The following is a 14,783-nucleotide window of genomic DNA, read 5'->3' as shown; positions in this document are numbered from 1 at the left end:
AAAACAAGAAAATAAATCTCATTTCAAAATATTAGTACAAAGTCAATTCAGTGCTCATTAATTAGGTTGCATCTATGGTGAACTTTTCCTTTTTAACTCCTATGTATTTAATTTAAGGCATAGTTTAAACCTTCCTAAATCACTAAAACATGATTTAGGTTACAGAGTCTGTAACTGGACCATACTATAGCAAAGCGTTCAGGGAATTTGCAATATTACTATGAGGCATATTAACCTTGCAGCTAAAAACAGTGCATTTTAATTCACATAAAGCAGGCCTATGCTTATAAACTAGTATTAATTCAGACACCATCACTACGCAGAACAGCTGATACCAGAATACCATTATTTAAACAATTCAGTATTTTAATGGCTCATTGTTCTTTCCATGGGTCCATTAAGATTCTAAAATGCTTTTAGCACCCAGATTGTTAATCACATACTTTAAACCTTAACAGATGCTTTTGTTATTATTGTTGCCGATTTTCACTGTGAGTTATTTTAAATCACTACATTTAAAATAAAATAAAAACAGAAGTATACATTGTTTTCTCCCTCTCTCGATATTATGTGTTCTCTGTATGTAGTCCTCTATTAGAATAGAAAACATTAAGCAATCCTTATGCCATGTTATCAACAAAGAACTGAAAAAGCCTCTTTGCTATTCTGATGACATCTCAGAGTGTGTCTTCACAGCAAAGTAGAACAACCCTGGTTATAGTTCTCTGTACTTTCTTTCAAGGGCAAACTGGCTTAAGGAAACCTTCTTTCCCACAGCCTCCCAAAAGCTGGTTCCTAACTATGTATGGAGCGGTGGGGTACATCAAACCCATGTGTCTTATCTTTTTTAATTTTGTGATTTATTTTTGGTATGGATTAGTTCACTGACTCAGTTTATCACACTGTGGTATCTTCTTTTCTCTGCAGCCACATTAAGTTTAGCCATAGGTGAAGAAGTTGGTAAGGTCATGGGTATTCATTGCTGAGATCCTCTTGCTCCCTAGGTCATTACTATCTTTGCCTGTGCCTAAAGCTGGCTCTGCCTTCACAAAGATGACAAAAAGTTTCTTAGTTATTTCAGAGCTCTGGTAGCCCAAGCTGCTTAGGGAATTAGTGCCTAACGGTTTATAGATGGGAAAACTGAAGGGATCTATATGAAGGGCATCAAAAGCGCAGGTTAATCAGAAGAAAATAGGAAACACTCATTAACTAGAGTAACATTAATTGTGAATCACAATATTGCTAACACATAGTGTTTAGGCAGAAAAATGATTTTTTTCCACATGAAAATATCCATTTACCACACAGATTGGTGTCCGACCTACTTCTCAGAAAAGTGAGATAAATATCCGGGATTATTGAAAAGTAATGACTTTCCACTTTCCACCTTTTGACTTTGAATTTCAGATTTGGCTCACAGTCTTTCTACAGAACTGTCAAATTACGGTATCCAGTAAAACATGCACAGACTGGTTGGCTGCTTGTGTAAACAGAGATGGATGAAAAGACTGGCTAATGTTTTCAAGAGTGAGTAGTGATAGTTGGTGCCTTGATTTTTGGGAAGTAGACATTTCTTATGGAACAGGTATTCTGAGGGCTGGTACTTAGACATTTTTGGACACATTAGCCTTTCTCCACAGCCTTTTAAGAGCACATACACTCATTATTACTGACTAGTTATCCAAATCTTAGTCTTGGTATATATAACAATAAATATTCACCCCAAACTTCAGAATAACTTTCTTCATAATTCTTGATGGCTTCCTGCTTCTCATTTCCATCTAGGCTTGAAAATAATTTAGAGTATAATGAGCAAAACTAATTTTCCTGAGATTCTCAGATGTTAATGAACATGGTATTTCATTTACATCCAACTTTTCCATTCATGACTTTACCAGGCTCCATTTTAAAACAAGTTGGGTAGTATGCCTCCAACAGCTTTTAACAGACTTTTCCAGAATATTACTGCTTTCAGGGACAGACCTTTTCTAATTTTAAGCAACATTTATTCACAGACAGTTGATATTCTTTTTGTGTACAGCAGTGATAACCCTTCAGTTTAATATCTTGTTTCCCACTGTGATAGTATACGAACAATAATCATACTCTTCTTACTCTTTATTTTGCTAGGCTTTAAAACCCAGGTTTACTTTCAGACTTACTCTGATCCCATGGGCTGAGCACATCAGGTACTCTCCTGAAGTGCTTTTCCCTACTGGTCCTCCTATACACCTCTCCCAGGACAGAGGACATTCCTTTCCACTGATCTGGTGGTGTGTGGGGTTTGTACAACTGTATGAATGCCTCAAACAACGTAAATTCAAGGAGGAAGCCTACCTTCTGTTCCTCTGAGGCACATATACCACGATCTTTACAAACTATTTGCATGCTGCTGAAAGAAAGTTTAGTACTGTAGTTTTGTCTATGCTCTTTCAGAAGTCACCAGCTTTCACTGGTGTTCCAGCTGTTTGGGAGATTTCTTGTTGGAATATCTGCAGCCACCTGAGAAAGAGGGACTGGCTGATTAGCTTGAGATTAGCATCATGTTTTGAGAGGAGTTACTGTGAATTGTCCAGTTTTGCAACTGCTGGCATTTGTGATTTGGAGTGGAGATGCTTGACCTGGGCAATGACAAGTACCTAAAAAATAATTCCGTTAATAAGTAAGTAAAGACGGTGGCTGACCCAAGCAGCACCCCCCTCAATCAGGCTGCTGAAGATATGCAATGGTGCTTCGCTGGTAATTGTCAGATCCACCATGCATCCCTTATTCATGGGTTTCTATGAGTGGGTTAGATTGCATACTGCAATCAGGTGAAATCAATGCCATTCATTGCATTAGGCTAACTTTAATCCCTTAAAAATAATTTTAAATATACATCCCTTCACAGGCACATTAAAAATGTCAGGCAGCATGCCACACCATGCTGACATTTGAAGACATCTGCAGAAAAGCAAAAAAAGAAATTTATATCCAGAGGTAAGATGGGTTTCCAGTTTCTGATAAAACTGTGTTTGGAAAGGAGGAAGGAGAAGGGATCAAACTGAGTTCAGGGCAGATGCTGGAGAGACAACAATGTTGCATTTGGCACTAGGTGCGCAGAGCTGACAAGCAAACACAGAAACTCTTGTTTAACTCTCAATCGGTGCATTGTTTATCCACGATCTGAGGGTGCGACCTTCCAGAAGGCTGTAAGCTGTGAGCCTTAACGCTGCCGCTCATCAGCTCATAACAGTGAACTGACCCACTGTGAGAAGAACACAGTACACAAATAAGAGCACTGATTGTTGAATATGTCTTAAATCAAGAATGAGAGCAAAGGAATTTGGTAAAACACAGAATGGTTTACGATCCTGAAAGGGGTCAGTACGTTACAGTCCAAACTCCAGTAGCATTATTCTGTTGGCTAAGAAGGCGACGGCAAAGAACAAATCAACATTGTTTTGCCAGGAATATTTGTGACATTGTTCATCATTTCATGTTGTTTTTAAGTAACAGCAGAGGCAATGTCAGTATTATTGCTTAAACCAAACTCAGACAATTGCTAAAAGAAACCTTTTTCTACAGAAATACAGAGAAATACTGTTCTCCTATTTCCACTAGCAGAAGATTGAGGTTTTCAGTGGATACATTATATGATTGAATCTGAAAGATTCCAATAACTACCTTATACTTAGAACAAGAAATAACTTTCTGTTGGCAGTGTTTAACATTCCAGTGACCACACTCCTTGTCTAGAAAAGAACTTTTTAAAAACAATGAAGTGTTTTTGGAAGCAATTACGGAGAAAAAGGAGCTACAAATTGTGAAGGATTTGAGAGCTACTGGAAGTTACGCTAATAATTGGAACTTTCAATTTCCTTGGCTTTCTAAGGACAGCTTGAAAAACAGATAGAGGAATAAGCTACAGACTGTCCATGAGAAGTACATAACGAGATTTTTTTCTCACCCAGACATTTTGTATAACAAGGAGGTAGGGAAGAATTTTTCTGCAGGACAGGAATAAAGATGACACAGGTAATGCAAAGTTTACAAAAATCTCAATTAGTATTCCTGGAGACAGGTCGGAAAATACTTATACAGAGGGGTAAGTTCTGCATGGATCTGTGTATCAGGCCATCCTAAAGTCTTTATTTTGAAAAGTGTCTGGATGCACTTTTCAGAAGTTAAAACACTACTAGACATGAAGCCTGATGTTCTGCCAGTGTTTGAACATGTAGAAACATCAGTTAACACATGTATTGAATTAACATAAATCATATTCAAACATGAATAGAAATTAGAATAAAGCAAAAATAAAAAAAAACTTCAAGGGAAATGAGATCCATAGAAATTCATGAGCTAATGACAAGAGACTTTCTTCTTGCAAATGAGCATATATAATACAAACATACCCTAAACGTATTAAAGAACAAAATATACATCCTAGCAATATCTGACTTTTCTAGGTGATGTAATGATATCTACAGACAATAACAAATCTACAATTCAGCATTTTGAAGGAAATTGGAACAATAGCTCTAGAGTTCACCAAAAACATTTTAGCAGAAAATATTGTTTCAAATAAGAACAGAGCCCACAGCACTGCACAGATCTGCACCACGATGCTGGTTTTGTTGGTAAGCAGGACTTGAGTGGCATTTTCACTCTGAAGGCCTTAACATCCTTAACAGCAACCCTAACAAGAAATCTTATGGGAAGAGGGACATGTTGGCTTCTGAGTCCTAGTTATAGTCTCTCTGGGCTGAACAGGATTTCCTAACCCTAATACGAACCTCTACCAGGCAACAAAGCACATCACCTCTTCTTACTTCCAAAATAGTGCTGAGCCACATCTCTCTCCTAATGTCAGCTGTTATTCCACATGTTTTGGCTGATAAAGACTGAGAAAGGTGAATTCCCACTCTGAAGTCCCTCACCTCCTCCAACCTAACCCTCAAAACCACCACAACTATTTTGCCCAACTCTAAGAAAGGGTGTAGAGCTACAGCTCTGTCCTGAACCCAGCCTTTATCCTTTGTCTTCCAGCTAAGCAAGACTGCAGTGATATTAACCCTAACCATAACCTTAGTCCTACCTAACTGAAAAGCATACCGATCCTTTCCACCTCCAGAAGAGTGCTTGGCACCAGCTCTGTGCTTTGCATGACACTAATACAATTTTCACTCTGAAGATTCACATTTCCCTATTTGTTATGTATATCCTAGCCTTTTTTCACTAATTAAATGAATTGGGTTTTTTACCCATGAGAGACAGACACAACCACCCAAACTATTTGACAGAATCAAGAATTTTACAACTTAATTAGAAACTGTATGTTTCCTATTTGAAGTGGAAATGTAAGTCTGTAATTTGGGAATATATAAAATTTTAAAGGAAAGGATAAGGTAGGAGTTGACGGTAAATGTGAAGCTGTAATTAAATTTTAAAATAAAACAATCTTGCTAAGGGGCAAGAGTGAGAGCATATGAAAAAACAAGGGTTAAAGGAGAAGGAACTCAGTGCTCTGCTGTATGTAAAGTAATTGAACAATAGTTTTGTTTTATAAATTCCTCTATCTTCGAAGAAGAGTCTTCCTTAAACTCTCTAGGTCTGTGTTCCAGCCTTCTCCGAACCTGCTGCCTCAGTTTCCAATCCTAATACATGAAAAGGAGACATATAAACAACACAATTTAAATTGCCCAAAATCTTCACATGGGCCCCTGTAATAGTAATGAGACCGGCTCAGCTGCTCCAGTTCAAGCTTTCACCTCATTTATTTATTGCAATATGCCCTCTGGCTGTACTGAAGGGTCGGCGTTGGCGAGGGGGGGGGGGGGGGGGGGGGGGGGGGATTGCTCTTGCCTCAAGGCAGTTTGCACTGTGCAAAGAAGTGTGCTGCCTTATGGGAGTGCCCTTTAGGGCTCTGAATTTGAAAGGAGCCCCTCACTCAGAGTCCACTGCTGTGAACTGGATGTGTGCCCTGCACTTGCACCAGAGGAGGAGGTCAGAAGAGTCTGGCTTGCTTGGCAGGTGTATGTGGCATCCAGGGTCTGTGAATTCACAGACTGTCTTTGGGAAATGGTGGTGCTGCACAGGACAGGCTCTGATAGGGAGATTTTTTTCTCATACTGTGCCTGGAAAGGGAAAGTGAGTTTCCAAATCCAGACAGTCTCCACTGGCTCCATCTAGAGCGTCATCACATCAACAACTGGAATTATATGTAATGCAGAGGCCTGACCTGAAAGATCAGGACTGAGGGCTTCAAACTGATTTTACACATCATCTCCAGCACCTCATCAATAATACCCAGTTATTATCACAAACAAGTGAACGGTTTCATTATCCTAACACAAATCAAGCTTTAAACGTTCCTATATTCACACACAATGCCTTCCTGTGATAGATCTGTTAAGTGCTTGAAAGGAAGAATCAGTACCATTTTGCAGATGGAGAAACCATGGCTAACAGAGGGAAAGTAACTTGACTGAGGCAACAAAGAAGATCAAAAGAAGAACAGAAAATGCACTAAAATGCAAGAATTCCAGGTCCTCACTCAGTCCATTAACAAGTTGAACATTTTTATGCAGACCAAATCCTGTTGCATGTAGCTGCTGCATTTAAAAGCAGAGAGGAAAGCTGACTAGATATAAGCCAGCATGGTTCCACCATAAAAGCCAAAGAAATCTCTAGGTGCTGAATCAGTGACTTGTAACAAGTGTATCACAAATGCACAAATGTTTCTTCCAGAAATTTGAGGAGATTGCTTATAACATGCATAAGGAAGGGACTTTTTAAAAGTAAACATGTGAAGACTGATTGTCTTTTCGTGTTATTTTACCAATCACAACCTCTTAACATAACAGAAAAAGTGCTGCTTTTTTTTTTTTTTTTAATTTCACAACTTTGCTTCATGCCTGAAGGAGATAAGGTTTCTGGATTATATTCTGGTTTTACCTTGTAAAGTAGCTGGTAGCCTGGAGGTCTGAGTCCTGAGGACGGAGGTTATCATACACATACTTCAGATCCTGAATGCTGTTTAGCTCGGGCAATCCTGCATGCAGCATCTTAAAGTAAAGAAATGTCATTAGTTCACTGTTCTATTGGAAAGACTTTGAATGAAATATGGTTAACTGAGAAAAGAAAGGTTTTACACCAAAAGGTCTTCTTGTAAAACACAGTTTTGCTGATCTGAAAAGTGGTTCCAGTGCTACAGCAATGCCTGGAATACTACAGTGAATTTTGCACTGTAAACCTTCACACAGATGTACTGGAAAGACACGTGGGTCAAAATCACCGATCCATTTTAATTATTTATTTTCTCTCTGGATATCATAATCTCAATGCGTGCATTGCTAAGCTTCCTTCATAGCCTTCTAATGGTAATAAAGGCAAGGTGACCAAATTCAGCCACCGGAACAACAGTAACCACACTTCTGTTATGCTAACAGTATTATCCTAGTGCTAATCCAAATTAGCGTAACATCACCTTCTCATTTGTAACTACTGATTCTACCATCATTGCTCTGGACTCCTCCAAAGGGATCATAGATTCACTCCCTTTACAGTCCATGGAGGAGAAAAGTTCCTTTAGATATCAATTCATTGCAGGAGTCCTGACTTGAGCATTGAGAACCGCCCTCTGGAGAGGGTATTATTGTCCATCGATGAGGGATGGAGCTGTTCTGGATAGTTGGCCAAGTTAGGTTCAAGAGACAAATAATGCAAATATTCCCCTGGCAAAGTAACAACACAAGTAGGGTAGACAACTGAGTGCATCCAATTCCCCATACACCTCTGTCTAGGCATTTTAAAATGTCAACAACAAAAATAATTTTTACTCACTTCAAAACCTACTGATTTTTCTCAAAAATCACAGTGAGTTGAGAGTGATGTTTTGTGTGTAATGGAGAAAAAAATCACTCCACATTGCTCAGAAGGAAATGTATCTGAATTTGCAGTCACCACTGTCCATTCTTCACTGTTATTTATGTCTAGCGCAGACAGACAAACACACTGAGTTTTGCAAGTAACAGCAGAAAAAAAAGAAGCATTGTTTTTATCTTAAGGTTTGGTTGAGACTCAAATAGAGTAAGGGGAAAAGAGATGGGGGGGTGTATTCCTTCAAAGCTTCTCAATATTTTTAAGTTAAGTTTCAATATTTTCTATATTTTCTTTCTGGTATTATGAAAAAGATCTTGGTTCATATCAGACCCAATCTATACCACCACTGGACAGATTGCTGTCTCACAGAGTTCTGGCTAGGAAGGAGCAGAGAGGCAGAAAGCTCAATGAGATGAATTTGAGTAAGTTGAGAGCAGGGACAGTAACAACATTCAACACTTAAGGACACACAGTGCTATTTATCTGTACGCCTTCAACTCATTTATATAAGATGATAATAACTATTGTCCCCTTTAAAGAAAAAAAAAAGAGTTGTTGTATAGGCAAATTGAGGTTCTTGCCCTGCATTAGAAAAGGGGACAATACCAGATATAAACATAATCTGAATGATCTCTACCGCAACAGAAAAACAGGATTTTTTTTAGGTTCTCTGAATTGCAGAAGGTGGAAAATCATTTGCTAAAGCAAAAAAAAAAAGTTTTTAGCTGGGCAGTACCTACACAGTGCTTTGTTGGCTGCAAGGGGGTCCTAGAGTATTACTACACTGTTTCATGGCCTTTGCTCCATATAGCACAGCTTTTGTGTTTCCAGTCCCCTGATGGAGGAGGCTTCCCAACACTGTGGCTAGTGATACTAATTAGACAAGACATGGAACAACTGTTCGGAAAACAACTACAGGTCGCCTAGGGCAACTCAAATGTCACTAGATGCCTAAGTTGAAGTGCCTGCATTGCTCCTCTCATTCGGCCACACATATATCTTGACCTACCACACTTGATTATCCCAGGCCTTCTGACTCACTGAGTGGAGCTGCCTACACTCTCCTTGGGCCTGGGTTCACAGCTGGTGTGTGATGCTCAGTCCACCATCCCATGAAAAATGAACAGTCCTGGCATCCTCCAAAATGGGGATGTTTCCTGATCCTCTTTTTCCAAACAGTGTTTCTGAGTTTAGAAGGGTGAAATGACTTGCATGGGGACACATGATTCTTGAGTCTTAGATCTGCTCTGTCTAGGTACTGTCTCCTGTTTTATGCTATTAGGTTGACCTGTTTCTTGTCACAACAGAGGCAAGTGGATCAATTACTCACTGTCTAGTGTCATCTCTAAGCCCCTTTTAATAATTTTCTACCTGAAAAATCTTTATAATAGTAATGGATTTTGTATTTCTTTAAACTATCAAAAGGTGTTTTGTCCTGCGATCACCCTTTTTATATCAGTTCACATCAAATCTTTAATGAGAGCAAAGCTGATGAACTGCAGGTGTTTATGCAGCTGAACTCTGCCAGCAGACTCTTGGGTCTCCTACAGATGTTTCTGCTTTTGAAAGTGATAGAAACTTCATGGTTTATTTTTCATTCCCAGCAGCAAATGTCAGTACAGCTCTAGAAACACGCTGCTCGCCACCAAGAAAAAGCATTAATTCCCAAACTGGGCCAAAACCCCCAAATTATTCATAATGACGGTTTGCTAGAAACCACTAATAGTTACTGACCATCCAGGGCAGTTTACTACTCCTGTGAGGTACTGTACTTTTTGGAAATAGCCTTATTGTTTAGATTTTTTAAAAAATATGTTTTATAAATAGCATCTCAGAAAACAGAATATGGGAGGGGAAGGAAAGATTAACAATGCAGATTTCCAGACAGTGAGAAAAATCTTAGACTGTCATTGATACAAATAAGCAGTGGTTAGTTTATCTTGCCCCTTCATGATAACATCTGATATTCTGCATGGAAATTAATTTAAAGTGAAACTTCTTCACAGTCTATTTACTTTTCTAGAAATGACCCAAGCAACTAAAACATTTTGATACTTACAGTTTCTGACTAACACCCCATTTCAAGTGCAAACAGACTCACCGTTCCAAACATCACTGGCAAAAACAAGGCATTCGCAAACTTGTCTTGTTTAATTTCCTTTGATATTAAGTGCTCTTCAATTGGGTGTTACTACACTGCCAGTTATTTTTCAATTATGAAATGCAACACAATTGACTGAACTGCAGCCCATTGACAAATACTAAAACATATCTATATGCTGACTTTTAGCTCAGCACTATTACCTCTTCTTTAAGATCAGCAGAAAAAAAAGAATATACAGCACATCCTGAATATAGACAAACCTGAGCTGTATCCAGGCAGAGATAGCTAGTTATTTCAGAGCTCCTGCTGGGAACATTTTCCTAACACTCTCTCTCTATTATCCCAGAGTAATCTAACATCATTATCTCTGCTGCTTGCAGAAAACAGGGCTGTACTGGGGACAAGGAGGTGGGCAGAAGACATAGACATATTTGCAGCATGCACTTGTAGGCAATCTGTTCAGAAATGCAGGGACTATTGCGGTGGATGAGAAAGCTGGGGTGCTCCCAAGTTTTCCACAGGCTCTTTAACTTAGACAGTATCTCCTACAACTGCACTCTGCACTGCTTTCAGTGCAAAATTATGCTTTATGATGGGTATGCAGTTTTGCTGCACCTTTGTGACTACCTAGAAGCAGGGTTAAGAGATCCGGGGCAATCCTTCCTACTCCCTATTGGGAAATCACTCACTGTATCACGACATGAGAATCCATGAACAAGACAGAAGAAATAAGATGAGCAAATTCTTGCCACTTCTCCCCTCCCCATTGCAGAAGTTAGAGAAGATATAGCAGTGTTTACAGACAAGCTTCTTGGCTGTATCCCAACCTCAGTAGGAGTTCTTTTTATTAGGTTGTGCAGATTTTTTTCATGCACAGACCAGTCACCTAGGTTTCGCATGGGGCCCTGGACACACGTTTTGGATTAATATTGTGGCCAAGCAACTTAGCAAATATTAGTTAATTTAATACTCTTATTCTACCCATGAAGGTGAAACTCATTAACCTTTCATATACAAGAAGACAGAGGCACAAAGCAGTTAGGGAATCTGTCACAGCACATGAATTGGTAGGAATACTTAAGGGATAAAAACTCCTAGAGGTCTTAAAATCCTATACAAAAGGATTTTTAAACATGTCTCAATATGGGTTGTGCTCACTCCTTCCTGTGTTTGCCATCCTAAGAATGGAGTGTAGAAATGTGCAAAAAACATTCTAATGGCATCATTGTTAGCTGCGGTGCTGGTAGGTACTGTCACATCACCAACTCTGTGGAATATTTAGTTTACTTCGTCTTGCTGTGACCATGAAAGGATTGGTAAATGGTTTCTTGAAGACCTAGAAGAAGGGCTGGGTGAAATTCCTGCATGTGAAACTTGTACCCAGCTTCTTTTGCAGTTTTCTGCTATTTCGTAAAAAAGAATACATTAAAAAAAGGAAAAATCCAAGCAGTTTAGCTTTTCTTTTCTCAGAAATTAGCACTGAAATTGGATAGTTCCTTCATACAGAAAGCATCAGCACTAACATTTCCAGCAGTGCAGATAATACCTTTTCAAATCACAGTGCTACTGGACACAGCACAGAAGTGGTAAAAGGGAAAAGAACACCAGAGGAAATTGCTTTTTGGTTTCATCCTCGAGCTTCTTACCATCTCCAGCAGGTTCAAGAGTAACTGGCTGTGTTTCCTGACTATATTATAAGCTCGACAACAAAGCTCCACAAACTCTTGAAATCGCTGTGGGTTTTTTCCACCCTCTGTGATGAAATACTCCATCTCTGATGTGAAGATGAAGGGAGCTCGGTCCCTTGAAAAGACAACAATTACATGAGAAATTTCAGCAAAAATAGCAAATCATGCAAGACAGTTAATATTTATAACTCATTATTCACATTTGCTTTTCCAGTATTACTTTGCTTATTATTTTATCTCTCCCTCCCTCAATGTGGACAGCTCTATTGCTCTGCCTGGTGTCACTGACTAATTGGGGCAGAGACAGGTTTCATAGCAAGAACTGCCTTGTGAGCAATCCAACAACTGAACAAGTTTGGAGTTTACATGTTTTCATCTGGCTCTTCTTTGCTTTTCCTTTTAAACTCTCTTTGCTTTAATTTCTTGACTCCAGTCTGAAAATGAATCTGGAAGCAAGTTCTCTCCTGGTATTGAAATATTTAAAAGTTGTTCTCAAAGAGGACGGCATATAAATATCAACTCCCTACTAGGCAAGAAGTGAATTTAAGAAAAAAACCACAACTCCACAATCCAACAACAACAAAAACCAATACAACATACGATGCTATCATTAAATATACAACATTCTGAAGGGATATTCCTGACCCAAGTTACAGCAGAATAAACCTAAATACATTGCTTTATTTTCTGTACAGCTACTCTGTATTCACTCTGGAGTAAATGAGGTGCAGAATCTGACAGCATTTCTTGCCTTTTTCCTTATCACTAGCATAGTGGCTATGGCATGCTAATGAAGAAGAAAACAGATTAGTTAGGCTTCTGCTAACAATCCTATAGTTTGATAGTTTCAGAAAGGCCTGATATACTGCATCCTCACACAGACAAACTCACCACAACTGCATATATAGAGGCATATAAACAGATTAGAGGGCTATATTCCCAGGAAACATACACTGTGGATGAATCCTTAATTCAAAATGAACTTGAATAAACTAAATATTCTTGGGAAGATTGAATGCAGAAACAAATTCGAGGATCTTTGTTTCTTGCTAAAACCTCAAACGTGGGCTGAGTCTGAACTCACTCTGCTTGCTGATTCAGAGAAGTTTTCCTAGGAGTTTTCCTCAGTTTCCCATAAAAACACCTGCCCTGTATTATTGTAGAAAGAAAGTCAAGTTGCGGTGAAATTCTAGGCTGCAGCTGGAAGTCTTAGTCACAATAAATGTTCAGATGGCCTTCCCATTCTTATGTTTGGAAATTCTTCCAGGTTTACTCTGAAGCTAACTTTGAAACCAGACCTCCCATGGGTGCCATTCACCTCAAAGCAGCCCATGTCATTAAGGTGAGGGGGTTTTTTTAATGTATTATTAAATTTTAGCTAGGTAGTACTACGAATGATGAAGGTCCACAATAGTAATTCTTTCCTTTCACGTTTTGCTGTATTATGCAAGATGTGAGTTCATAGTGTGACAGTTATGTTATAGTATGACTCTTACATAGTTGTTGTGTAGTTTTGTGCTGTAGCTCTCAGAGAATTACAAACCTGCGTCTGTTACTGATTTCAGAGAGCAAGATTTTCCCAGAATTTCTTACTTTCATTCATTCATTCATCTTTTAGCTTATCTTTTGTTTAGCAGTGGTATTTAAATTAGACATTAAGTATTAAATAAATTGATACAATTAGCGTCATGGAAGTCAATTTGTTGAAGCCAGTATGAAAGAGAGTCAGAAAATTAGCAATGTTAACATTTTCACTTATCTGTGGACAGTAGTCTAATTTAAATCCCAATTTGAAGGCATTTTAGCATCTTGAGAATCTCTAAAAACCAAATCTGTTTCTCATCTGCATTTAGGTTTTTGGGCTAAAATATTCCAAGTCAAAACTACTGCTGTAAAGGTCCCATATAATGTGTTTTGTTCAAACATCATATTTGATTTCTGATGTCCAACTGCATCAAGAGACACAATTACATTATGAAAACATAGCCCTTTCTGATCTAGTCCAAGTCTCCCACAATAAGCTACTTGAGCTGAAAACAGATACTGCAATCAGAGATTACTTTACTGGAAGAAATATGGTGTTTAACATTGTTGCGTTGGGCTGTGGGCCAACTTCCACATTATGCAATGACTGCATCGTTAGTCAATTCTCTTACTGTTGTTGTTAAAGGATCCATTTGAACATATAACTGATATTTTAGTGTTAATATTATTTATAGATTAATTTTACTTGTAAGATGATTTTAAGCAGTTTTACAAGGTTCTTAAACTTCTCGGTATCATTTAAGACTGTCTTCTAAGGTGGTAGGCCTATCCTCTCTTGTTAATTTGCAAAATACAATGTAGAAATTTGCTTTCCCTTTTCCTCAAGGTCTTGTGATATTAGAGCCTCTCCCGCAAGGTAATCCCTGCAATCGTTCAGACGCTGAAGCTCTATTCCTGCATCTAAGTCGGCTGCTCATAAAAGCAACATTTTGCAATTGAAATTAAAAAAAAACAAATAAAACAAACTTAGCATAGGAGACAAGACCCACTAGAAGGAACAACACAGTCATTTCTCATGACAATATTAAAAAGCAAAGTTTCAGTGGGAGAAGACGTTTACTCACTGAAGAGTATAAAAAGGATTCTGAAAAACCAATTGACAGGGCTGAATGTCTGTGTATAGATGCAAAATGTTCCTTGCTGGTTTCCCAAACTCCTTTGGAATACAAACACGTAGAAGGGGATAGTCTAAAAATTACTCCAGCAAAATTACAAACAGCCAAGTCAAGTCACCATCCATCATGCATGTGAAAATTTACGCCAGCAAACAACAGAGGCCGTTTTAGCCTACATAACAAAAAAAGCAATGCATGCCCTGGTGTTGCATGACCATTCTAATTGATGACACACACACACACACATATGCAAATGGACCTCACCTCAGGGCACAGCCTGTATTTCTATACTTAAACCAGTGCGCTAAAGAAACACAGAATTGAAGCATTCTTGAGTGACCTCTAGTGTATAATGGTAATGTTGGGTGGGTACCATCATTTTTTTAGAAAAACAAAAGCCTCATTGAGAGAACTGGTGTGGCTTGAGATAGATCAAAGATATACAGCCAATAAGCCTCCCAAAACCAT

At 38.6% G+C, this 14,783-nt stretch overlaps 1 protein-coding gene across 1 annotated transcript in view; it reads right to left on the bottom strand.

Moving 5' to 3' along the window:
- The window catches only part of PIK3C2G (phosphatidylinositol-4-phosphate 3-kinase, catalytic subunit type 2 gamma), a gene marked incomplete at its 5' end in the record, with an annotated part of 72,575 nt that overhangs the window by 44,820 nt on the left and 12,972 nt on the right, over nucleotides 1-14,783 (bottom strand). The window contains 2 exons of the mRNA XM_009707820.1: nucleotides 6,937-7,046; nucleotides 11,614-11,770. Of these exons, the coding sequence (XP_009706122.1) occupies nucleotides 6,937-7,046; nucleotides 11,614-11,770 (267 nt within the window). The remainder of the gene's footprint in view (nucleotides 1-6,936; nucleotides 7,047-11,613; nucleotides 11,771-14,783) is intronic.

Source organism: Cariama cristata, unplaced genomic scaffold, assembly GCF_000690535.1.
Source record: "Cariama cristata isolate BGI_N322 unplaced genomic scaffold, ASM69053v1 scaffold3109, whole genome shotgun sequence".
Lineage (NCBI taxonomy): Eukaryota > Metazoa > Chordata > Aves > Cariamiformes > Cariamidae > Cariama > Cariama cristata.
This window is presented reverse-complemented; position numbering and strand designations above follow the sequence as displayed.